The 27,957-nt window shown below is 39.3% G+C and overlaps 1 protein-coding gene across 1 annotated transcript in view; it reads right to left on the bottom strand.

Moving 5' to 3' along the window:
• The window catches only part of CWF19L2 (CWF19 like cell cycle control factor 2), a 70,689-nt gene extending 45,834 nt beyond the window's left edge, over positions 1–24,855 (bottom strand). Inside the window, exons 1-8 of the mRNA XM_027712755.2 lie at positions 24,779–24,855; positions 13,498–13,605; positions 12,658–12,777; positions 11,163–11,270; positions 8,751–8,870; positions 7,494–7,587; positions 6,204–6,319; positions 5,193–5,911 (exon numbers count right to left, since the gene is read on the bottom strand). Coding sequence (XP_027568556.1) covers positions 5,193–5,911; positions 6,204–6,319; positions 7,494–7,587; positions 8,751–8,870; positions 11,163–11,270; positions 12,658–12,777; positions 13,498–13,605; positions 24,779–24,853 — 1,460 coding nt within the window. The 5' untranslated portion in view covers positions 24,854–24,855. The remainder of the gene's footprint in view (positions 1–5,192; positions 5,912–6,203; positions 6,320–7,493; positions 7,588–8,750; positions 8,871–11,162; positions 11,271–12,657; positions 12,778–13,497; positions 13,606–24,778) is intronic.
• Positions 24,856–27,957: the final 3,102 nt, after the last annotated feature.

Raw genomic sequence — 27,957 nt, 5'->3', positions numbered from 1 at the left:
GGAACAGAAAGTTATTTCAACCCATTCTAATTCTCTTTTCTGGCTTTGGCCATGCTTTTACTTCTCAGCAAAACTGCCCTTTTCTGAGTTGTTTTCCTGTTAGCCAAAATGGCCTTCCATCTCTTGAAAAAAACTACTTATTTTCCCATACTTATCTGCTCTCAGTACAATCTCTGCTTCTGAACATGTTATGGCTGATACAGCAGAGTTTCCACGGAAAATTAACTGGTAGTATTTTAAAAATAAGAAGTATCCCTCAGGAAGCCACAGCTAGTAATAAACAGTACTGTATTTTAATTTTAATATTAAAAGGTCAGCATAGGAGTTCTTATAATAATAAATAAAGTCTCTAAGAAACATTGCAAAGAGGCATCAAACAAGTTTGGCTCTTGTTTTCTAACTCTAGGAAAGACTAAAACCAACTAATTCTAAAAGTAAAATATCTAACACAAAAGAGACATAAGAATACAGTTATTATATTTGTTCCTGCTATTAGAAAGAGAATTCACCCACTACTTGATATGGTTAAACCTGTCAGAGTTGAAGAATGGGAAAACTTGAAGATGGTGTCATCTTTAACTGCCAGGTCTCCCCAGTCCCGAGAAAATTACCAAAGGTGCTTTTCTTTGTTTTCAAGACCCCTAATTCAGAACCCAAAAACTCAGCAAAATATACCTTAACTTCACCAGAAACAAAACCCTCAAAGCTTACCTTCTCACTTTTCCTTAACCTATATTTTTCAATACCGAGGAGACTATTTAAATAAAGGTGTTTATTACTTCATATATGTTTTTTTAAGGTGCTAGGGCTTGAGTCATTGTCTGAACTTTTTGAGACTTGAGAAATTGTTTTGATTTGCTTTTTATCTTGTCTCAAATTAAACTTTGAAGAAGTCCCATTATTAAGTGTGACTTCCAGCAAACACTAGCTGATGGACTTTTCCTCTGGGGAGATCCCTTGGATATCCAATCAGCACTTTTAATTAATCTGTGTCATACTACTGTCCAAAATACTTTGATTTATAGGCTGAAGAAATTTCCTCTGTGCTTTAGAAGAGATAAAACTTAAGAGCTATATTTTCAGCATGAGAGATAAAGAACTGAACCAGAAACACCTTTTAATTCAAGCCTTCACGTGAAAAAAGATTTACTTCTTGTAACTGACTGACAACACCACTGAAAAAGGACAGGTATTACAAGTCTTGAAACTTGTAGAAACTAGTCAGAAAAAGAAAGCAGCAGTTTATCAATTATTCCCAACAGATAACTACTGCACATATTGAAACCTGAAATGTTCCGAAAGTCAGAATTTTCTACAACATTCTATGAAAAAAAAAAGACAATTCTCACTGAATGGAATAGGAAGACAGGTCATTTGGTATTTCAAACACACAAAATCTCTGAAGTTAAGAGTCAGCTTAAAGGAACTTGGAAATAAGTTAAATCAGTAAGCAAGGGCTATATGGTTTTCCAAGCCTAAGTAATCACCACTTTACTAATACATCAGCTCAGTAATTGTATTGGCTAAGAAATACAATTAAAATATCAAAGAAGATGTGCAATTAGATTTAATAGTACTAAAACAGAAAACACATGCAAAAGAAAATATCAGCTAAACAGTTCCTATGCTTATTCCTCTTTTGTGAGGAAAAGAATTATCACTTCTATCATAATAATTGAATTTTTTGAACTTGAATAAGCAAACCACTTCCGTACACAATTTCATTTCCCAAAATCTCCAGCTTTGTCCAGTTACAATTAGCATTGCACTTACTACATGTGGCAACCAAAAGCTAAAAGGTACAGTTTTTTGTACTTGCAATTAAAAAAAAAACAGTGAATCACCACTACTGAACATAGGAAAAAAAAAAGACTAATAGTGCAGCTGCTTCTTTGAAGAAAACAATACTGAGGCAATGGTATCAAAAATTACATGTTCTACTAGGTCTGGCTAGGATGGTATTTACATTTCCCACAGCATTGTCATAGTGAACTTGCCAACTCTCCAGTTTGCAAAGCTTGAAGGACCATGGTGGAAAGCTGACAAGGGGGCCTGGGTCAAAATTCTTCCCTCCTTGAGGCTCAACTCTTGCCCATTGAGGAATTCCAAGACATTTGAAGTATTTCATTGAACTCGAGGAACCCTTAAAAGACATACTTTCATACATTTATATACATATATCTTTATATATTTATACACATATATCCCTATAAAATATCTCTTTCTGTCTGTATGCATGTGTGTGTGTGAATTGATTTAAATACCCTATAGCCAGCATAGGATGAATGTTGTCATCTCAGATCTATAATTAAGTCACTGTTGTGATTGTAGCAAATCATGTTGACTCACTTCATAAATGTTAAATTAGTCAATGATTAAGTACTGTTAAAATCTTCTGATCCATCTTAAAACAGTGAACAAAACTCAGACTGGTGCTGTATCAGAAGTCGTGTAAAAATTTCATCTGTGGTCTACTGATACTTCTACAACATCGTACTAGGATCACCTTTTGCTGAAATCTTGGACACTGGTTCTTTAGGTGATCCTAACTGATTACAGATGTAATCCTTTAGATATACACCGTTCATCAAGTCTGAGACTACGACTGAACCTAGCCACACCCAATCTCCATCAGGAGTTTAGAAGGCAAGGGGGTGTTCACTCAAAACCTCATGACACAATGGGATGGTCTCCCTTACCCTTTTGTGTCTTCAGTCTCTGTGTAAATCATTCTAAATCAATTTTCTCTCAATTTTCCTTTGTATGTTTCACTCATGTAGTAAATAACAGAGTGAACCTTATCACCAAACTTTGTTAAGTCACATTTTTGCAGATTCATATTAAAGCCATTTTTGCAAATACCTTTGATGGTGATTCTTTGAGCGACTCTAAACCACTCATTCATGACCAGCAGCCTGTATGGTGCTGTGGTTTGGACTTAACTGGTGACAGCGTTGGTAACACACTGCTGTTTTGGTTGTTGTTGAACAGTGTTTACTCAGCCTCCAGGCTTTCTCTGGGTCTCACTGTGCACCCCCAGCAAGCAGGATGGGGTGAGCAGAGGCTTGGGAGGGTCACAGCCAGGACAGCCAACCCAAACTGGCCAAAGGGCTATTCCCTGCCATGTACCATCACACTCAGGGAAAAATGGTTGGAGAGTGCATTCTTTACAAAATAGCTGCTGTTCAAAGACCGGCTGGGCATCAGTCTGCTCATGGGAGGTGGTGAGTGACTGACTGCCTTTGAATCACATGTTGCTGCCCCTTTCCTTCACTTGTTACATTACCTTTATTCAACAAGGTGTTTTTCTCCCCTTTGCTCCTCTGATTCCCTCTGCAGAATGGAGAACAAGCAAGCAGTTGGGTACCTGCTTAGCTGCTTGCTGGGGGTCAACACACCACACACACAAAGCAACAACCAGCTCCACACCTCCCCCCTCACCTCCCACCCCCACTCCTATCCATCAAGACAGGTGGAAAACAACTGTGGATTGTGGAGACCTTATACCTCAACAAAATCATGCACAAATCAGGACTCAAGAGCGGAGGAAGTCTCACAGGCTTCAGTTCAGATACACCATGAATCATTCTAATGAGAAGTTTACAAAGTACATTTAACTGGTAAAACCCAGACACTTCAGGCCAATAACTATTTGGGTGATATATAGGAAAACAAAGAGGATTGCTAAATTTGAATGTCTAATAATGTCTCATACATAATGCTACAAGACTTTTTTTTCAGAGTAACTAAAACAGGTATAAAAATTTATTTCTCATTTTCCAGCAAAATAGCACCTAGGTAAACACTAAAATACACAATAAAACAAGAGATGACAAACATTTATGAATGGAATTTCCCATAGTATGCAAAACTATTCATACCAGAATTTGGAACTACTTCTGTCATTACATATATTCAAGCTCACGCTTTTAAAAAAAAATTAGATTAAGTGAACATCACGCAAGTAATTTACATTCTTGCTATTAATGAAAATTTAAATTTCATTGGCTTCTATCAAAGTATAGCAAGCTAAATCTGGAATAAATACCCAATATATATAAATAAAGAACTGTGTAGACTAGGATGCCTGCTGCTGGTAACTCATGCAGGACTCATTTATGTACATTTTTTCTTTGGAAATACACAGTGAGGTATCTGCAAGTACTACACATAGGGACAATTATAAATAAAATAAACAATTTTAAGGTATCTTCTTATTAGAATCCAACAAATAATTGAGAGTAAATTCATAACCCCACTATAAGAAGTTTTCTGCACATAACTGACATAAGCATACAAGAAAGAAGGAATTACATTCAGTCATATTTCATCAAATGCTGTTTTTAACTAAATCATACCATTCTTCTTACATACTCCAATCAAGACTATTTACTTGTCCAGCTTTCCCAAACAATTAATTAAAACCACCCTGAAACTAACATACTTTTGCACATGCCTACATATTATTGCAAAGATCGGAAGGAAAGCATTCACCTTAGACAAATCACTGGGAGAACCAGCAAGCTGTTAATACTGGAGAACAGGAGGCCTTGAGCAGAGCGAAAGGTCAGTTCTCTACAACTTACTTTTCTGACCACTTCTCCTTACTACTCTTCGCTGTCTTTCACTAAAGCAAGTCAGGAAAAATTAAATTCCTGCTGCCTATTAGTTTATGTTTCCCTTCCCACTCCTATTAATCCTTCCTCTTTTCCAAACAAAATGCATGTTCTAATCAATACCTTCTACTATTTTTCTTTACTTAAGCATGTGAATTCATCTCACAGGTGGAAAACCTATCCCTGCTGTATTAATTATTTCAGGTTTTAGTCAGCATTTTGTAACATTTCAAGTTTGTCTTTTATAAATTCATTGACAGTTAAGATATTGTTTTGCAGGTTTTTTGCCTAAGAGGCCAATTTTAATGCAGTGTGAACTAACATTAGAAACAAGCAGAAAATAATGTAGCATTAGCAATTCTCAAATAAGCTGAGGAGACAGGACAAGTAAGGGGTGTTCATTACTTCTGCAGTGGTCTATTGTAGCTGCCCTTAGCTGGAGGCTAGACTCCTCCAAACTAAAGAGATCTGATAGGATCAGTTCTCATACTGCCATGAAGAAGGTAAGAGTTTCTGGTATACTTTGCCATGAAAAATACAGCAAAGAAGAAACAAGTAAAGAAGTTCATAAAATACCTAGAGCATGATGTTTTACTGTCAGATAACGTCTGTTTCTTCTCAGAGATATCGCTTGGGTACTCCTGTCGCAACTTCTCTTTTTCATCACTTGGAGGTCTTTCCCAACTATTGCCATCAGTTTGTTCCCTAGTACCTGATGATTTTTGATCAGATAGTAATTTCTCATTGTTATCTTCACAGTGTGTTTTGGTCCACACGGCAGTATCCTCTTCAGGTTTCTGGAAACGACTGCTCAAAGAGCTATGAACAGGCAGTTTGGAAGAGGACTGCTCTGACTTGTAGTGTCTAGGTGCACTGTAAGACGATGAATCATCTTCAGAGGGTTTCAAAAATTTGTGTTTCATATTGCTTAAAGATGAACCCTTTTCCTGATTTCGTTTTTCACTGGAGTATTTTTCTCCTTTGGAGCTGTAGCCCCTTAATAGGGAGTCCATGCTCCTGTGTCCACATTCTTGGTCTCTTCTTGACATACCTCTTTTGTAATCTTTGTCTTCTTGTGCCCATCCCTTGCCATCCTTCTCCCTAGTATGGCCCCCAAACGTGTTCCTGTTTCTATCATCTTCATCTCGTTTCACCTTTTCAATATGCTGTTCTTTCTTCTCTCTCTCACTTTCTGAATAGTCAGTTTTCCTCCACCTTCCACTTCTTTGATAATTTTCCTTTCTGGATGCAGCTTTTTCAGCTTCTTCTAATCGTGACTGAAATATCTCCATTGACTATAAAAAAGAATAAAAAAGTCATGACACTTTAAAGACCATGTGGTATTGTTTAAGTATTTTAAATCTGCTGTAGGATCCCATATCATAAAAAAAAAATTAACAAAACAAAATGCATAAAAGGCTGGGTAGCTTTAAACTCTTCGTCACTTGAGAGAAGCTTCAAGAGGCTGTTTTTTCCTGCTTCTTTCCTTAGGTCTTACACTACACATTAAGTATTTGTGCCTTTTTATGAAAGTAATCTTTTCCAAGCATCTATTAGTATGAAGAAAATTTAATTGAATATCCTCACCCCATATCTCTCAGCTACAATTTCCTCAAAATTTCGTTTCTCTCTCTCAGCCTGCTCTTTCATCCTTTGGTATGATTTTCGCAGCCAACTTAATCCAGCATCTTCTATCACTGTAACTAAAGTAGAAAACAATGAGAGGTCACAGTTTTAAATATCAAGTAATTATTCCTATTTAACCTTACTCTGTATGTGACATCAAACCTTCACCTAAACTTAATGTAAAAAATGAAGGGGGTGCAAATGAAAAACAGAATTAATATAATAACACAGTTACATGTTTTCATAAGTTAATACTGGTTATACCTCAGCAATACCACAGATTTAATTTAAGCTTCTCTACTTTATCATAGAACACAACAAGCAGTTTCCAAGACAGGACTAATATATGAGCATATGAGAAGTTCTGGGTTTTTTTAATGACATTAAGGAGCTTTCTCATTGTTTCCACTTTCTGTGTCCATTCTTTGGCATACCCCTTATACAAAAACAAGTGGATTCCCCTTCTCAGAAAATGAATGAGTAACCAATTGTTTTCCATTTGAGAAGCTAGCAGAGGTCTTAACATTCTGAACACGCACTCACTGATGCCTGTCATCTCTTACAGGTCACTGATCTCTGCGACTCCTAAAGTAGGCATGAGGCTAATGGTTTGCAGGACAGACTGTCTATGGGGAAAGGCTCGCAAAAAGCCACAGACCCCACTCTTCCCCGTTGACAGAATACAAGGACCCCTTCTTATCACATAATAAATGCTTAATGACATCGTGAAAAACGTTTTTCTAACTGTGCTTGCTGGAAATAAGCAGGATAACTCTGGGGTAAGGAAAGCAGTGAAAAGGTTACAGAAGTCGTATTTTTCATAAACCACATCTGTAATGTATTTCATTTTAATGTGACTCAGTCTTCTGTGGGTGAACATTTTAAAACAGTAATTTGTGTAATGGAATGAAAGGAACCAAATGAGTCGACAACAATTTATCTTGTCTTGGTTAAATCATGCTTTCCTTTAATTAGTTCAAAATGGAGAATTTCGGTAAAGATATTGACGGTCAAACCACTCAAGATTAAAAACCAGTGAACAAACAACAAACAACATACTATAATATGAACCCAATATTCACTATTGAATTTCCATCAAAATTTTACTTTATTACATTATTACTGTTATTATTAATAATATATATATAATTCATAAAGCATTTACAAAAACATTAGCAGTAACTTGCTAGCAACATAGAGATCAGAAACTGCAGCAGAAATTTAAGAATATTACCAAAAGTTGCTGTTTACCTTTCTTAACTGAAGCTTCTTCATCCTTCTCTGGTGGCAAACCTGTACCACCGTCTTTCCAATAGGGATTAAGTTCTCTCTCAGACAGCATGGCCTAAAACAGAAATAATTTTAATATGTACATAGCATATGGTTTGTATTTTCTAGATATTTTCTAGAATATCTACTAAATTTTGTGAGACTTGTGTGTGAAGACTATGTTATATCATCAGTTCACCCCCAACACTGGCACGCTGTATGCATCTGTTATACAGATTGTTTTGGGCATCAAAGAAAGAACAGACACTGGTGCAGAAAACACAAGAGTATAAACCTGCATGGACAGTAAGGAGTTGGGAGGAAGAGTCTATAAGAATCATACTCTTCCAGGATTAAGCATACATATAAATTGTCATTAACCATATATAATACATGCTGACATTTTGATGATTTAAGATCTCCATATTAAATGGTCCTTCAACAGCTCAAAAATCACGTTCAGTAAAAAAATTATGTGGAGAAAAAAAACAAAAAAAGATTAATCTCTTCTCAAAAGACAATAACCAAAGCACCACATACTACACAATAACAGCACTCCAGGTCAATCTGATTCCCAGACACAATTAACTGGAACACTTAACAACAACAAAGGACTTACTGTAAAATGTAAGGACAAGTAAATATTAGATGGTGATCAGTAACAGTGTTTTGAGATCAGACTAAATTGAATTTAAGGTTGTCAATGAAACAGTCATCAACTGTACGTAAACAGAATTAATTTAATGACAGTAACCCCTTGCAGAGTGACACCCTGATCACTCGGGTGTTCACCAACAACAGGGACATGAAAGGCACAACAACTGCTCTGAATTCTTTATTCGGGAAAAAACAACCCTTAGCACTCTAGACTTTAAGACAGTAACTTAAGTAAGCTTTTATCACACAAACCAATGGTGCTCCTGTCACAAACATCATGAAGAAGGTGGCCAGACCAACAATCTGTCATTTTCATTAAGTAAAATATCTCAGGAGCCCTTCAAATATTACAGAACTTAGTATTAACAAAACTGCCTTTCTCCTTACCTAGAATATAGTTTAAAGGCCTTTCTCCACAAGATAAACTTGGATATATGAAGCCTTCTCATCCCAAACAGACCAATTTAATTAAAATAACTATCACTTCATGCATCAGGCATTAGTTTAAATAACAACAAAGACTTATATATTTGAACCAAGTAGTAAAATGCAGAAAAAATTTAATATATTAATTCCTCCTACCTGCTCAAGTTCTTGAGCTTTCTGTCGTTCCAATACTTTTTCTTTGTGTCTTTCACCTTTGACAGCTGCTACTGACGTTGTTTTCAATGACATGAAGTCTAAATTCATCCATTCTTCTCTCTATAAAATAAAAACAGAGAATCAGCGTTCATAATTCCAACAGAAACATGGCTTATGTACAAACCAAACTAGTGCAACTACTGACAAATGTTTCTGACAACAAACAGTATAGGCTTTACAAACACATATAAAATACTTTAATGAAAAGGAAATACCATTTTAAGAACCCTAATCTTTCAATTTATTAATACACAAGTAAATTGCAGAAATGTCTTTCCATAATTTGAAATATATCTTCACAACATATTTAAGACACTAGTAAACATAAGATTTTACAGACTGCTAATTATTTGCTTCAAGAAACACTGTACATCTCATCTTGTTAATTTTGACCTCCTGACCTTTTATATCTCTTCTAGTGCATACAAAATCTGCAATCAGTAACTGAGCATAGTTTATACCTTGGATATCTAGGCATTAACTGCACCCTCAAACTCAACAATTATACATCTGAAGCCTGTAAACTGTACCCAAGATATCAGATAGAAAACTGCATTTACAAAACCTAAGCCAGACCAAGGAGATTTTAAAAATAAGGACTACTCTACAGAAAAGTGGCATATAAAAAGCCTAGATATAACGACTACGTTTATACACACAAATCCAGAAGCCTCAAAAGAAGGCAGTGACATACACATTATAAGCAATTACTCTATAAAAAGAAGTATTTGGAGCAATTCTATGATTCTAGCATAGAAATTGAAACATCTTGCAGAAGAGTCTTGCTATCTTCAATAGGGTTCATGTCTGAGCTGTCAATCTGAACAGATGCTACATGTCACGCTATCACTGTTATTTAAAAATTATATTAGGCAACACAACAGGGAGTTTCAGGGGTGAAACCCAACATTCCACTTCTCAGATCTCCTCTAAGAGAAAGAACTGAAAAATAATCTATCTTCAAGTGATTCAGTAATACCTATGCCCATATTAGCCAGCAACATGAATCAACAAACGTGGATGTGCATGGGACCTCTGGAGAAAGTCATCTGGTCTAAACCCCTGCTCAAGCAGGGACACCCAGAGACAGCTGCCTAGGACCATGTAGAGATGGACTGTAAATACATCCAGGGATGGAGATTCCACAACCTCTCCAGGTAACCTGTGCCAGTGCCTGGACACCCTCACAGTAAAACAAAGTTTCCTGATGTTCAGAAGGAACCTCCTGTGTTTCAGTTTGTGCTCATTGCCTCTGGTCCTGTCTCTGAGCACCACTGAAAAGTGCCTGACTCTGCTCTGACTCTTATACAGGCTTCAGATTTGTGGTTTGAGGATTTTTATTTTTGTTTCTGTCTTTTTTTTTTTTTTTTTTTAAGCAAGCACTCTGGACTAGGCCAAGACTGGTCACATCAAGCACCTTAGGTGCACTTTGAGAACACATCTTCTAATTTAGTTTAATCCAACAGGAAATGGATTTATGTGTTCCAAGACTTCTTCATAACATAAGCTAAAATAAAAAAGTAGGGATGACTAGGAAATTCCTGTCAAAAGCACACTCTTCATCCAAAACCAGACAAGCCCAGGCTATACAGTACACCAAAAAATGTTTTAAAAAAAGGTGGTTGCAGTATAAATTATCAAGACACACACTGCATTACTTCATACTTTTCCAAGACAATAGATATGATTCAGAGTCCCTTTTTATTTCTCTTAGCAAGATGCACCAATTCAGAATGAGATACAGGAACTTTTTTCAGGAGAAAAAAAATTCAGACACTAAATTAAAAATCATTTTTACACAACTGAGGATGTTGTGGTATGTGACTATACTTGTTACTAAAATCACAGCAGTTCATGTCAGTATTACTCCATTTTCCAAAACACTGGGCACAGAATTCACTCAGGAAAATCAGAAGAGGCACTGAAGCCATAAAAACTATCGCTGAGAAGTTCTACACCTCTCTTCCTTATATCTGTTTAAGCACCATAGAAGGAAAAATTCATTCATTTATAGAACACCCACCAAAATTATGAAGAAAAAATAACATATTTAGTCAAGGCCATTAAGTTGACCTCTTTAAGAATATCAAGTTGTTAGATCATGAAAACAAATGATGATGAAAGAACTGGTGCAGGGCAACATTAAGAGCAGTGCTTTCTTAAACACTATGAGCTGTTAGGTAGAGATGTCTTCCAGTGAATGAAAAGTAGCATTCACCTAGCTAAGCAAAGACATTTGTCTGTAAAATAGGTTTTGTTCAACACACTGCAAAAGAGCTGTCAAGAAACCTAAGCATGTTTCACAGTTGGTCATGCTGAATTTATCACTGGACTAGTTATCAGCCTGCTCACCTGCAGTGAGGGTTCTTTCACAGCATCTGGTTGCTTATTGACCTTCCCAGCCTTTTCTGTGTCCTCTGACTGTGACACATTTGACTCAACCCATTCAACTGAAGAATCCTAAAAAGAGAGTTTAATGTAAAGAATAATAATAACACCTTAACACATTAGTTGATAAAATGCAATACTAATCAAGTATATTGATAATCAAAATCCTGAATTGATAATCAAAAATTAATCATGATTAGCATTACTAATATAATACTGTTTAATATTTTAAAATACTGATAATAAAACGAGAATACTGATATTCCCATAGAAGAGTGTTCCTTCATGATCAAAAGACTCCATTATACTTCATGAGCACATCACATTATATAACACCACTTCATACCGGTATTTGCATAACACTGCTAAAGCTAAAACTGTCATAATAAAAACAAAATCAAAATCAATTAGGATTACGACATCACAAAAACAAAATAAAAAATGCATTACTTCATTACTAAGTATATTTTACACTAAAAAAATAAAATCAGCTACACAGTACAATATAAAGCACTGTACATGCTATTGCCTCCTCTTTTCATATCCAGCTTCCTACACTTGCACTTTTGCACTTGAAGTAAATACGACTCCATTGACAGTTGCTTTGCTATTTACATGAACCTGTCATAGGAATAACAGACTTTGGATCGAAGTTACAGCCAGGACTGTGTTGTACCCTAGGAGTCACTGTTGTGGTCTGAAGGGTTTTGGTGACTCCCATGTGAAAATGCAGGACATTTGTGCCTTAGGTTACTTCCCACACTGATATCATAGTTCATTTCTGGTATAAGTCCCTAAAAAATAAATCTCATCATGCTGCACATTCCTTCACTCAACAAAAGAGACTCTCTGACTCTCTGAAAATTAAAAATCACAGTGCCAGCTGACTCACACCAAAATGCTGGGAGGATGTTTTCCACAACGTGGAAAAACACATTGAAAGCAGCACCAGATTTCTAATGCAGTCTCTGTGCTGTTTCGCCAGAGTGTCCCTCAATGTGAAGGCATCTGCTTACAGACTCAAATGCACTTGAGTCATGTACAATTTCCATGTTGCTGGGAGTGTCCATGGTTGAATATCCATGGAAAAAGGCAGAAGTAACTCATGCTTAAAATCAAAGTATATTTGCACTTTCAGACACATTGTTCCACCATATACCAGGGTCAACAGGGTACCTACGAATTTTTCCTCTCTATCCCAGAATAAGGATTTTTTATAAATCCTTTAGTTCCTAATGAGTGAATTCAATATTATAAAATTAACAGGCACCCACATAACAGCCTATGTTAAACTGATCAAATACTCAGTATATTAAAATCAATAAATTTTGCCACAGTTTTTTCCAACAGAAAATGGTAAGAATTAGTCTAAATTTTACTAACCATGTCTACCCACAGCAACTAAAATGGTTCAAGTTTTAAGACTGTAATTTGAAGTATTTTAAAATTCCTTACTTACCGAAGAACTATCAGATAAGTCATCCTTCTTTTCAGATTTTTGTTTCTTACTTTTCTTCTTTTCTTTCTTAGCTTTTTTTGAATGCTTATCCTTTTTCTTTTTTTTCTGCACAGAACGTTCCTACAAGTAAATGCTCGTAAATGAGATCCAGTAAACCAAATCACACACATACAAGAAAAATAATCACAACCCACTCACCAAACCACACTGAAAAAAGGTAAACCACACATAGCTATGTTTTGATTTCACTAACCTTTCTCTCTGCTGTGGTGGGAGGGGTGGGCTGGGGTGGGGTGGTAGAGGCAGGGAGGGCATGCCTCACATCCATAATTGGTTTTTCTTCCCCCTTTCAATATGTTTTTCACTGAGGCACTATAACTATACATAGAATATCTACTACACTACATTTATTTTGGTCAAATCTATTTCTTCGGGTATCACTACATCATTAATACACATCTTTCCTTTGTGGAAATATCTGCACAGATATCACTAAAAGGATGTGATATTCAGAGGCTCCATTAAGATTTCTCCTGTGAGTGACCACAAATAAGACTGCTACGAAGCCTCGGATCCTCCAGATTTCTTCCCATGGGACTTGTCTGGCAGCACTTGTTCTTCTGCATTTTGTAGAAACTAAAGATGGAATTGAATGACGGAAATTTTTTGTCTTTGCAAGTAAAAGATTATTTCCATGTTAAAAAAAAGCTAATATCAAAACATAAAGAAATCAGAAATTAGAAAGTTTTTAAAGATCATCTTAAAGCCCTCAAAGCCTTCTATTCACACAAACATGTTGTAAAGCTAACAATCCAATTCAATGATTTACAGTTCCATCACCTTTTCCAGTTGTTCCACACGTTCATTCACATCAGCAAGCATCCACATATCTTCACCTTGTGGATGTTTTAGCAGCTTGCACTTCTCCTTTTCATAATTAATTTTGACCTAAGATGAACAGAGAAGAAAAATAACCAGTGGGAGTTCAGTAGCATTTCTTTACAAACACACCTCTGCAAGCCACACTGACACAACCATACACAATGCTGAAAACTGTGCTTGAGAACGTTTCCTTTTAGAGGACAGCAATAAAAATATTTTTGGATTACATGTCAAAGGGGACATTCAACTAGAACATATTACACACTTGCCTTCTTAAGCTACAGCCTTGTAGGTCCTCTATCACTGAATTCATCCCACCATCCTAAATAAGCGTGACACAAAGACATTCAGCTTCCATTCTTCATTCTGAGAAGTCTTCTCTTATTGCAACCTTCATAAACTGAATACATGATATGATACAGTGGACTTCTGAGTTTCTAGTTCAAAAAATTCTCTGGGCAATTACTGCATTGCAAAGCACAGCTCACCATCTGTTAGCAAGCCTATCTCTGAGCACATTCAACTTTGAAAATATCTCAGCCAGATACAAACCTTGAAACTGCAGAAATCCACACAAATATTCTGAAGGAGTATACAAGTATACAAGGATTAGCATTTTGGGTTGCAGAATATTCCTCCCTTTCTGGTTATGGAGATAAAACTGGAAATACTTTCACTACTGATTCTGAAAAAAATAACCATCACTGCAGACAGTTTCAATTCCTGGAAAGGATTTTTATAAGCCTCATAAATAAAAGAATTATTTTTTTCAGCTTCTGAAGTTCCCTCTATTACTTCCAGCAGAAACTTTCAGAAGCAAGTTTACTTAATGTAACTTGTCATTAGGAAACTCTTTGTCCCAAAGTGCAATACAGTACATCCTAATTAAACAGGAGGAAAGTTATTTTATATTATTACACCCCTGATTTTGTGTTAGATAAGTCTTGCAAGTTTGAGAGTGCTTTTGGGTTTTTATTTGTTTGAGGGTTTTCTTTTAAAATAACTAAAATCAAAACAAAAGGTGGACTTTGGAATTTTTATCCTGAAACACCAAGTTTCACCAGAAAGTGTTGTCAAACATAAGCCAAAAGAACGCATACAAGTTTTAAAAAGACCAATATTTAAAACAAACAAACAAAAAATCTCAGGAGATCAGACAGCTAGTGGAAGTCATTCCTCCTGGTCAGCTATTAGTTCTCTACACATACGCCTGTGCACTGCACAACCTCCCTACCACAGGCCAGTTTCTCCCTTTCTGATACAGTCAAGAAGAAAATCTGCAGCTTTTGTCCTGACAGCAAACAATGCTTGCAGGAGGATGACCAATATACTGTAAGGGTTCAGGGAACAGAAATACGTGCCAAAAAAGGTAAGATTAAGAGGATATTTTTTAAAAAAGCACTAATTCACAAGGTAGGACTGCTGTTGTATTTTTTAACGTTGTCGCCAGCACTACTGAAAGTGGCACAACACAAAGAACAAAAAACTAAATAAAGCAAAAAAAAAAATCAAAATACTACATAGCTGTGCCGAAACAAAGCACCCTTTAAAACCTTTCTTGTCTACTTTCTTAGAAACTCCAGGAGATAAAATTTTTAATGCACTTAAATGCAAGCAAAGCAAGGCTGGTACCCCACTTCTTGATTTTAAACAAAGGAATACCGCAAAACAAAAAATAGTATAAATCTGCTCGAATAAAGAGGCCAAATCTTGGACTTCCACTTCTAGAATGAAGCTGACAGTCTACAAAGGTGAATGCTACCTCTTAAAATACAAAAGGCAAAGATAAAGAATGAGTTAAGAACACACTGAGTAATTTATTTCAATATCAAAATAATTTTCCAGTTTACAAATAAAACAACAAAAGAATAAGCAGGACTATAATTCAGTGAGAATGAAACAGTCGTTAAGCATAACACAGAGTCATCAAAACCACCCAGGACTCAAAAAAATGCAGGCATGTTTCCTGCTATCCCTCCACGATCCAGAGAGCACACTGGCTAACCCTGGCCACCCTAAGGCATCTGGGACAACACCCTTAAAAATTCATGCAGAAATCACTGACTGATATCTTCTGTTCTAGTCCACTTAGATGATGTTGACCCTTTTGTCTTAAAAATACATTCATTTGACTAAAAAAAAGGTAAGTAAACATGGCACATCCATGGACAAGAGAAGGATAATAACTTCAGCTATGCAACTCACAAAATGTCTACAAGCCACATACTCCAAAATTAAATTTATAACTGGACAGAGAGGAAACAGTGGAGATAAAGGGAACCTGAATATGGTTCTAGATGGGAAAAAATAAAAACAAAAACAGACTCCAAGCTCATCTGCTCCAAAAGTAAACAAAAATCACATTGCCAAGATGCAGACTGAGAAAAGGACAGGTTTTTGAAAATTCCATTTCACTTTTGGTTGAGAAAGAACTGTAGCTGGAGTCAACAGTTCCCTTCAACCCCTTTAGCAATTCTCAGGCATATAAATCTACAAAGGCCTCAAATAAAGGCCAGTCAAGATCAGCTTGTCAACACATCTTCATTGAGTATGCTCTCTGCCTGTCACAGGAGATTTAGTCTCATCCTTCTCTATAATAAAAAGTATATTTTAAATAAAATTACTATTTCCTTCATGCTACCACAGTTAGAAATAAACATTGCCTAAAATGAGGTTAATATTACAAATAAGGTATAAAAGAAGATTTTATACTTTTTATTATATCTAAAATAAACAGAAAAAGAAAAGGCGAGCACTTAGGTAATTGAGATACATGATCCTAATGAAAGAGGTGGATCATCATTTTGGCTGAAGAACACATATTTAGAACACAGATTGACTAGAAATCATCATCAGACTACAGATTGTTGTCTCCTGAATACTAAATGAAACAGAATTGGGCAAGATGAATTTGTAGTGGCAGATCAACCACCACGCTGTTAAGAGAAAGACAGAAACAAAAGCATCAGGTGAAAGTTTGTTTTTTCTTAGATGAAGATGCAAAATATAGAAGATTCTTAACAATATATATACATAAAATAATATTAAAGAAAGCTGCCTAGAGATTTAAAAATATGAAAGAAGTTATATTTTCACACTAATTATCATTTTAACCCAAGACTAGAGAGTTAGCAGTGATACCCTCTGAATCTTTCTATCTCTAAAAACTATCTAGCTCCCTCAAATTACAATATTCATTTTTTATTGTTGGTGATGCTTTCCCCTCACACACACACAATTATTTCAAGTGAGGATGAGGAGGAAAATCTGTCTACATCACTTCATTAGCTTCAAAACTTACCTTTATATTCTACTTGTCTTTTATAAACATGCAGGGCTTACTAGCATCTCATAAAATGTAGAAAAGAAGGAAAAATTAATTAAATCCCCTGTCATACTTACTGTTCTATTTGTGAAGGTCAACCCACAGGAATTCAAGCATTTAATTCACATTAAGGTTCATGAATACTTATCATACCACAAAAATATCCAATAATTTATCCTTTCCCCTTTACAAACGAGTACTTAACATGAGGTACATTTTAGGTCATCACTGCAATATTTTTAAGTTTTTTCTCCATAAATACAGGATGCTACATTTCTGAAATATCTCTATTTCAAGAGTAATGCAACAATTATGCAAATGACTGTGCAAGATACACATGAACAGAGAGAACCATTACAAGCAACAACCTGTCAAGAAGGGCAAGCATCAAGCTACATCATGGACTTCTGTGACACCCTAATAAAGGTGCTCATAGTCTCCTTTGCAACAAACACAGGGTGAACCTAAGGCTGGCAAAGCACTTTGAACAGTTAGTTGATAAGGTGCTATTAAAACAATAATTACAGCACTATGTTACCAATGTTTGCCATGGTTAACAAAGCCAAGCTTTGTAGTTTTTATTACCACAAGCAGGCAAAAGGGTTTTGGATTTCACAGGTCCATCTGGATGTGGGAGGAAACCAAGCTCAAAGAAAGTGATTTCCAGTTTTCATTAAGCAGGTCATTAAAGCCAGCCTGCACAGTTGCTGACAACAGTATCTGCTAAACAAAGAATAAAGCTTGCTTCAAAACAGCCTGTAATGCACTGCAGACCCAAACACCAAAACCTGTAAAAATTACACCACGCCACGCCAGGAAGAAGCAGAAAAGATCAAAGACACTGCCAACAGCCAACAGATTTAGGTCACACAATAAATGGAGGTTGTTACACAACAATCCCCAAGGACGTCCAGAAGGGATGATGGGATGTCAACTAGGGATACAAAATTCCCTCCTCAGCTCACAGAAACCTTGACCAACACTCTTTCCTGACCCCAACTCTATTTACCATTTCAGTTCTCACCAAGGCCAGAGGAGGTTTTCAAGACCACTACAGAGACCATGCAATTTTCTATCTTTAACTGTGGCCAATTTCCAGTTCTTCAGACAATAATCCCCACCATTCAATAGTCAATTTCTCCATCCAAAAGAAGAAAAGTCACCTTTTCTCCACCAGGAGAAACTCTACAGCACAAATCAGATCAATACGGCATGATAAAAACATTCAACACAAAGAGCAACAGTTAAGCTGTCTATGTGTCAGTGAAGGGCAGGGCTCCACTCCCATGCCTCTCCTCTCTGCACTCCCCCTCACATGATCCCACCAACCTTACCCACCCAGGCCTATCCTTGCACTGTAGCCTCAGGAGAAGCCACTTCAAGGACTACCCTGACACAAAATCCCACCAAAAGCAGGGTGTAGCTTCCTGCAGATCAAGCTTACAAGCTGCCACTCTGGCAAGGTCATCAAAGCTACTAGTTAAGCACAAGGAACGAAGAAAAAAATGTGCACTTTGGGGAGACGTGTGGAAAAAACCTCCTTTCAGCAACAGCTTTCTGTTAGAAAAGTTCAAAAAATCCCCAGTCCTTCAGACATCAACATAAGGTACCCAAAATACATACAGTGAGCTTTTCTTTCTAATTTCAGGACCACCTCCCATCCTATCATACAAACCCCTCCACTCAATTAATTGTTTTGATAATCTGCTATCAGAAAGGTTGCTGTGGCATGTATTACCCTCCCACCTTCCATCACCCCAAAGCTCAGAGCCAGAGAGCCCTGGTTATATGAGTGCTTACCTTGAGGGAACCTCAACATACCTTCCTTGCAGTTCTCTGTGTGAAAAACACACTTATTTTTGCAAATACTTAAGACTATTTTTCTACTCTCAATATTCCAATTATTGTTAAATCCACAAAGCTTTCCCAAGGAGGACAGCAGCGGAAACACAAGAAAGAGCTTAACTTCCACCCCAACTTGCCAAATCGCAACTGAGTCAGAGGCCTGTACCACCACCACCTCCAGACACAGCTGTGCCAGCTGGAAACATCATCACTCTTTGTCATTTTCACCTGCCAAAAGGTACAGAAGACGGGTCACTGAGAGAACCATCACTTCAATCATTTAAGCTTCTTGCGATCAATAATCATTAGAGAAAAGTCAGATGTGATTTAAGGAGCTGGCTGTAGGAGATGTCAGCCTTCGGTCAGAAACATCTGGGAGGCAGTAACTGTTTCTGCTGGAACAGACACAACAGATAAGCAGATAGCAGTAGGGTAGCTACTCCTGCTAGGAAACTGTAGATGGGTATTTCATGTTAATGTAGGACCTCTCCACTCCAGTGGCAAAGCAAGCTCTAGAGGAAGGCCTTACAGGATATAACAATGAAGACATCTGTCTTCGTTGTTCACCTTCTAAAATGACCTGTCTGTTAAATCAAAGATGTTGCTTGCAAAAATGCATAGAGAGGTGCTTTGTCAAAAGTCTGAAAACTTTTTGTGAAAAGGCAGCATTAATTGCTCAGTGCTGCTACTCTCCTAATATCACAGATTTAAGTGAATATAGTAATGCTGACATGCTTATTTCTTTCAGCAAAGAGTCAGGGATGTAACACTTCATAACGGATTTAAAAGGGAAAGAACAAAAAGAAGGTGCTTAGTATTACAGCACAGAAGCAACCTCCAACAAATAACAGCTCTATAACCTCTTATAGTGATATATGTTTGGCTACTAATTCCTATCTAAGGAGAAATTTCTGTAATTTTCCACCGAAAACTGAACTGTAAAATCTTGCCAAAGCAATCCATCATCTCAGCAAATACTACACTCTCAGGTTTTTTTTAAAAATTAATATATACTGTTATCAAGAGATACTTGCAATCTGTCAGTAATCCTTAACAATTAAAAGGCAGGTTTTTCTGCACAAGGAATGGTCAAATCACATCACCCTCAGAGGCCATAGAGTGAAAGACTCAAAGTCCATGGAAAAAAAACAAGTAACAGAAGAGCAACCCTAAAATACAGAAATATGATAGAACAGATACCAGAATAACCCACAAATGAAATCTTGATAGATTTTACCAAGAGAAGAAGTGTTCATGTCTAGGAAAAGTATACATCCCTGCACTTACCAAAACACACATCAGATTATTTTCTTGCTGTAAACTTGTAAACCAAAACAGCAGTGTCATGAACTATCAGGCTCATCAAAACAAGATGCTATTTCTGAAGGTTAATAACAATTTGCATGTCAACACTTAATTATTTGATTACTGATCATTACCATAAACATTACCAGTTGCTGGGTTTTACCAACGCAGTTGGGAGGACAGACTACACAAATAAAAGAATACAATTCCAAAATTTAAAAGAGAAATCTCAATCAATGAATTCAGTGACATGCTGGTTCTTCAAAAGAAGTGCAAGTTCAATATTTCATAACAAAAAGCTCCTCAAGGTGAGTTAGCTGAACATCTCATCTTTGTAGAAACAGAGTTGCTGAAGTACAGTTAACTGTAAAACTGTACTGAAAACTGAAAACTTCTCAGATTATCAGAAGCAAAGACCTACGCGGCTTCCCAAATGTCTTTCCGAAAGTAAAATGCAGGAGCTTCTAGGACTGCAACCACCAAATAACTGACTTTACTGTGTTAGCCAGCTGTGAAAAGTCCATGCACATCTCTTTCTGCCTTTGCAAGCAAGACAGTCAAAACACATTGAGATAAAGCCTTGCTGTTTTCCCCCAGTTCTGTTCACAGAATCATAGAATGTCCTGAGTTGGAAGGGACCCACAAGGATCATCAAAGTCCAAGTCCTGGCCATGCACAGAACAACGCCAAGAATCACACCATGTGCCTGAAAGCATTGTCCAAACACTTCTTGAACTCTGTCAGGCTTGGAGCCGTGACCACTTCCCTGGGGAGCCTGTTCCAGCGCCCAACCACACTCTGGGTGAAAAACCTTTACTTAATATCCAGCCTCCCCTGACACAGTTTCAGGCCATTCCCTCAGTCCTGTCACTGGTCACGAGAATGAACAGATGAGTTCCTGCCCCTCCTCTTCCTCTCATGAGGAAGTTGTAACTGCAAAGAGGTCTCCTCTCAGTCTCCTCTTCTCCATACTGAACAGACCAAGTGACCTCAGCCGCTCCTCATACAGCTTCACCATCATTGTCGTCCTCCTTTGGACACTCTCTAAGAGATTAATATCTTTCTTATATTGTTCACCCAAAACTGCACACAGCAGAGTACTGACATGGCAACTATGACATCCTCATGTTTTCATGTTATAAAATGATAAATTGACTTTTCACAGAAATAACAGAGTAGCTACAGGAGAAGTCTTAAAATGCTGTCCTTTTATACAGCTTAATATTAGGTTATTGGGTCCATAAATGGGAAGAGGAAACATGCAATAAGTTTAAAAAAAAAAAGTTTCATTCCTAAATTTCTCTGACAGTCAAATTAGTGATAAAGCAACCTCTACAGCCTCCTTTGTTCCATATGGACTTGTATAGGACTTTTGCTAACACATTCTAAAACTCTGGTACAGAAAAGGGGGTGGGGGGAAACTCCCAACCTTCAACATGTCATCTCCTTACTACAAGTTTTAGTTCTTACTGCAAGGAAAAGAAACAGTTTGAGGGTATGCATAAGATGATGAACACAGCAATTCCACAAGCAGCAGCAAAGAAAACCATTTGATCATTAATTTATGTTTCAGTGCTACCCCATGCACCCAGGAGAATCCCTGAAAATCAGAGAATCCGAATTAGCTTTAGGTTGCTTGGAAGTGAAAAGATAACACCATGGAAAAATAACACAGGCTCTATAATGTGCATTTCCAGTAGGAAGCTGAAAAGTCACATCACAGAAGTTTCTCAGTGGTCATAGAGAGACCAAGCATCTCTAATGGTTATATCCTGTAGAAAACAATGTCATTGTCTCCAGATCCCTTCCTACACTCCACAAAAAATGGACTTGAAGAACTGTAGTGACTAGTATTTCACAAATCATAATCCCTTCTGTTTCCCTGTATTAGACTTCTGAGAGCTCTGACATACTCAGAACTGAGAATCTAAGCTAGTATCCCAACTTAAAAATGTCCAGCAATGCACACGGAAGCTGACAAGAGTGTAAAACAGGGTTAAGTCCAAGTGAACCATCTCCAAAACATTCCTGTATCCTCCAGGAATTTGAGGCTCAGCAACTTTTCAATCAATAACTTTCAACATATAGTTTTGCTTTTAGGCTATTATCATCTGGATGGAAGTGGAGTGTCAGCATTTGCTATACAAGAGATCCTACAATTTCTCTGTGCATCATCTGAAAGTTCACTCTTTTGTCTGCTCTAAGACAAATACCTGCAAATCCCTTAATACAACCTAATTCTTGAGTCAAAAGAAACAGCAGACAGCAATTCTCCATTTCCTTCTCCATATCACCTAATGATTTTACCAAACTCTCTCAAATTAACTTTATTTTCAGCCTATTTTTCCTCATCTCAAAACCTTTAGTGTCCTTGAACAGCCTGTACCATGACCATCCCTGAATATTTTCTTCCCACCTTCTCCAAGGCTGTTCAGTTCTTCTTGAGATGCCACGCTCAAGATACCATGCTTTCTAGGAACAATACAAAGTCTGACAAAACCAACCTGTCCCCTTTTCCCCATACATCCTCAGCAAGAAGAAGTGCTCTCATCCCCAGCATCAACCCCTTCCTCTGTGAGAGCAATTTTGGCTCATTGCTGTAGTTTCTCCAGCAACCAAACCTCCCTCTTCAGCCTTCCTGCCTCCATAAATTGAGACTTACCTAAATATGATGAGAGGTTAAACACAAATTCATTGCCTTTTCCATAGCAGATGGAATCCCTGTTGAAGAATGGATTCAGTGCTGGTAGCTCAGTGTAGCTGCAGTGGAGGCCCCAGGTTGTGCCCTAGGTGGTGGGAAATGGTGAGAGCCCCAGGCAAGAGGCCATGAACTGGTGCCAACCCTTTGCACGGCAAAGGGCATGGGGCCCTGTGGGACCAGCCAGGAGAACAGACACTGAAAGACACAGCAGGAGCCCAGGACTCAGCAGGAATACCCCAGACTATCAGACTGCATAGACTTTAAGGGTACAAAAGCCCAGGAATTGTGTTGTTTGAAGCACCAGCTCAAGATGGTTTTGTGTTCTGCACCATCATTAAATTGTCTTAAGGATCCAGACATCTGAGACTCTACTGTGGGAAACCTGGGGTTGAACTGGTAAGGAAACCAGGTCTGACTGTGTGAGTGGGGTGTGTAGCGAGTCAAGTGGGGCACCCGTCAGCTCACAGGAGCCACCCACTCTGAAGGGGCTCCAGTCCCGGCAGAAAAAGTCTCAGGTGGTGGGAGTGTGGCTGCCAGAGTGGCTCCTGGATGGTCAGACAGGAAAGTTCCCTTAACCCCAGCACTGGAGTTTTTCAAGACATGACTCAACAGAGCACTAGATAATCTCATCTAGACTCCCTAATCCACAAGGGGTTGGACCAAATGATCTTTCAAAGTCTTTTCAACCAATGCTGTTCTAGGATTCTAAGCAAATACAAGTGGCACCAGTGGAGAAGAAAATGTAAAGGTAAAGCAGGATAACGGTGTCCTACGTAAGTTTTGCTTCCTGTTAAGTGTATTTTCTGAACATCCAAGAGGTTGAACTGAGCAAAGGAGCATTCTTAAGCACATCATACAGCAGTTCAAATACAGCAAAAGACAACAATAACAAACTTTTGCAGGGGAGTATGGTTCACTGTTACTAAGTTAAAGGAATTTCCCTTCAACTGTTTGTCAAAAAGGGGGAAATCACTGAAGAGAACTTCTAGAAACAAGAAACAGTTCCACAACTGTACAAGGGAGACGCTCATATGATGTATTACATGAAGTCCTCTCTCTGCTTTGCCCTGAGAAAAGACATCACTGGCATGTAAGCTTCAAGCTATTCAGGCCGTTTTCCCACTACTTTTTTTTTGTGAAAATATCTTTGCCCAGTAAGATTTGGTTGCTGCTTACTCTGGCCTTCTGTCAAAAGCCCATCCTCAAAACCTCATACTTATTCCTTACCCTGTCTTCCTCATACTCTTTTCCTTCCATGTAGTTATTTATCTCCTACTCCTCAAACTTCAAAATGAATCATGTCATCCAACTGATGTGCCATTTATGACACCAGCACTCACTCTACCTACAAGTTAAAACAAGAATCAGCACAAGTGCCTAACATGGCATATAGGCAGATTTTGAGCAGAATGGATCAGAATTAGCACAGGTCTCCAAGTCACAGCAACTCCATCAAAGCACCTGTGAGTGGGAGCTTCCTAAGTCTTGGCTCTCACTACAGCAACACAGAACCAAGCAAGTAACATCATGACTCCACAAAAACACTTCTTAACACAAACACACACCACTTTACTTCAGTGATCAGAATGCTGTAATGTAGGGATACAGACTCTTTAGGAAATACAGGCCAGGAAGACAAGGAGGAGTTGCCTCATGTCTCATTTAAGGAAGGTCTGAGACTGGGGCTGTTTAGTCTAGAGAAGAGAAGGCCGGGGAGAGGGGGTGGTGTCATCAATGTATATAAAAATCTGAAGAGAGGGTGTAAAGACGACCAGCCCTGGCTCTTTTCAAAGGCGTAAGCCCAGAAACACGTAGGAAGTGAAACACCACTCGGACCAATACTAGAAGCGACAAAAAGCACAAACTCAGTTCCCGGCTGCGTCCTGCCGCTCCCGGTGCCGCATCCCGGCTCCCCTCGGCGCACAAGGGGCTCTCCCAGGGCGTTCCCCCCCAGGGCGGCCCCCGGGAGCGCACTGACCCCGCGCAGCACCCAGGGCCCAGCCTGGGTGACAGAAGGGACTGAGCAGCACCAGGGCAAGGCCGGGCTGGGCCGGGCCCCCCACCTGGGCCAGCAGCGCCTCCCGCTGTTCCTGCTCCCGCTGCTCCCGGCTCCGCTCCCTCTCCAGCCCGGACGCCATCAGCACGGCCCGCCGGAAACCGTGCGGCAGCCGTACGGCAGCACCGCCGCGACACTGTCGTGAACGGCGTCCCAGGCAACGGCGGGCGGGGACGGCGGGGACGGCGGGGACAGCGCCCGCCCTGACCCGCCGGGGCCTGCCCAGGGCTGAGCTCTCGTGCTGCCGGGCCTCAGTCCCGCCTCGCTCGGCAGCCTCCGCCGTGAGGCGCTCACCTCATGACAGGGTTACAGAATATTCTGAGTTGGAAGGGACCCACAGGGATCATCAAGTCCAGCTCCTGGCCCTCCACAGGACCATCCCAAGAGTCACACCATGTTCCTGGGAGCACTGTCCAAACACTTCTTGAACTCTGTCAGGCTTGGTGCTGTGACCACTTTCCTGGTGAGCCTGTTCCAGTGCCCAACCACCCTCTGCTTGAAGAACCTTTTTCTAATATCCAACCTATACCTCCCCTGACACAGCTTCAGGCCATTCCATCAGGTCCTATCACTGATCACCACAGAGAAAAGATCAGTGCCTGCCCCACTTCTTCCCCTCCTATGGAAGCTGTAGTCAACAATAAGGTCTCCTCTCAGTCTCCTCCAGACTGAATAGACCAAATGACCTCAGCTGCTCCTCATATGGCTTCCCCTCGAGGCCCTTCACCATCTTTGTTGCCCTTCTTTGGACATTCTCTACTAGCTTAATATCTTTTGTATATTGTGGCACCCAAAACTGCACACAATATTCAAGGTGAGCCTGCCCCAGTGCAGAGCAGAGTGGGACAATCCCCTCCCTCAACCAGCTGGCAATGCTTTGCCTGATGCCCCCCAGGACAGGGTTGGCCCTCCTGGCTGCCAGGGCACTGCTCACTCATATTCAACCTGCTGTCGACCAGGACCTCCAGGTCCCTTTTCGCAGCATTGCTTTCCAGCATCTCATTCCCCAGTCTGTATGGACATCCAGGGTCGCTCTGTCCCAAGTGCCCAGGTGGATTCCCCCCACTTCATTCAGAGCTCACCAAAGGCTTCCCACAGCCTCTCAGGCGAAGGTCTCAGAAAGCACTGTGTTGTGGCACAGCACCTTAGCAGAACCCTGTGCTGCTTGACCAACAGGACCACACGGTCCTGGGATGGGTGTTAAGGAAACTTCCCTGCCTGGCCATTCAGGAGCCACTTCAGCAGGTATCCCATAGCAGAACCTCAGACGTCTCAATCCTTATAATAATTTAATCATGGTGCAACAACAAAATAACAGCTCGAGTTGGTGCATGCAAGGAGGGACCCCAAGGAAAGGAGCCCCTGGGCTTTTACACCCTCACAGTCCAAGTGGAGTAAAGTCTGTAGTCCTTGGCTCCTGCTGTGTCCCTGACTGTCTGGTCACATGGCCACCGCCACAGGTCCCAGTACCCTTTGACAGTCCACAGCATCTTGCTTTGGGATCAGGCTCATGCGCCCCAGGAGCTCAACCTGCAGCTCACACTGCAGCTGAATGCAAGAACCATCTACACTGAATGTATTCCTCCACAATGTGGATACTGACCTCCAGGTTCATCCCTCCCACTGGGCCAAAATTGCCTGGTGCAGACCCCAGCCTGCTCACCTGGACCAGCATTAATGAGAGTGAACAAAGGAAACGTGGCCCAAGCAACGCTCAGTGCTCCAGCGCCACGCAGCACCCAGTGCTCCCCATTGCCATGACCCACCTCCAGACCCACCTCCAGTCGACCTCTCAGCCCCTTTCTGCCCTGTTTGCTGCCAGTTCGGTGCATCCGTGCTGGGGTGTGGCCTCTGTAACTCCAGGGTGCTACTGCTTGGGATGTACCTGTGTGAGCGCAGGGAAATTAAAAAATAGACACGTTCAAGCGCTTACAAGTTGCAGTTCGTCAACAGTGTTCTACAGGGCTGCTATACCTCTGGTGACGCAAATGTTTAACTGAGACATAATTTCTTTGGGATGAGATCAGAGCATTATTAATGTGTCTGACACCAAATGTGTTCACAGTTGCCAAGTAATAACATTATTTAGGCAAAGGTCTGAGCAAAGTGCTTGGGTAATTTGTTAGCTATTTGCATGGGACAGTATGTTTTCAAAGTGATAACGGTAATTTAATCATCATCTCCACAGTGGTATTAAATGTGTAAATTGCATTTGCATATTTGTTCAATTTATGCTGACAGTTAACGACATCCCAAGAAAAACCTGTTGTAGATCACCACTAGGTATAGAATAATAACTGATAGAGTTTCATAGGCACCATTTGGAAAAACAGCATGTGAACCCCTTTGGGGAGCCATTTACAAAGCAAACAGATGGATACAGAACACGTTCCAGCAGGATTGACTGATGCTGCTCTCATTCTTCAGCTAGATGCAGTTGAGAGAGGAGAAGCAAGAAAAGCACATGTTCGGCCCAGTAAGGAAAGCCTCTTTTTTGAGTGTGATGTGCTCTTCTCACCAACAAACTGATTTCTTTCCATTACCACTTGTTCCAGGCAGCCAGCAGAGTATCTCAAGTGGGTGCTCCCTAATTCACTCAGCACACAGCAGGCATATGGGCTTAATAGATTTATATTCAATCTAAACAGCAAATTGATAGTCCATGAGCTGAGCTGACTACTTGTGACTGAATCCATTTAGGAAGTATTTGAAAATAAGAACAAAGCCTGGAAACTGTGGCAAGGCGTGGTTGGTGACAGCTGCGGACAATTTTTTTCCTCCAACATGGGAGTGAGATGAGTGAATGTGTTTTCAACAGCAGAAAGTTACAGGCAAAGAAGAGACCACAAAGCATGGGGTGGGGTGAGCTCTTGCAGTATTTGGTGTTATTCTTTATATCTGTAACCCCACACATCATTAATAAGGTGGTACTGTAAATTTTAATTTAGAAACATTTTTCTAATACTCCTGTTTTTAGGAAAGAAACTATGATGCGAGTACACTCTAGAATCTCAAAAACTGAAGAATAATAAAACCTAGAAAGCTATTTTTGAGAACTGCCTTTAATTTTGAAGTTAGGAGTTAGGGAAAGGATAGTATAATTTGATCTCATTTCCTCTCCTCATCCAAGAAAAGCATTATCTCAGAGGAAGCAGGTAAAATGAAAATTTAGTCTTATTTCTTTAA

The sequence above is a fragment of the Pipra filicauda genome, unplaced genomic scaffold (assembly GCF_003945595.2).
Source record: "Pipra filicauda isolate LSUMZ 115617 unplaced genomic scaffold, ASM394559v2 scaffold30_size5312502_pilon, whole genome shotgun sequence".
Lineage (NCBI taxonomy): Eukaryota > Metazoa > Chordata > Aves > Passeriformes > Pipridae > Pipra > Pipra filicauda.
This window is presented reverse-complemented; position numbering and strand designations above follow the sequence as displayed.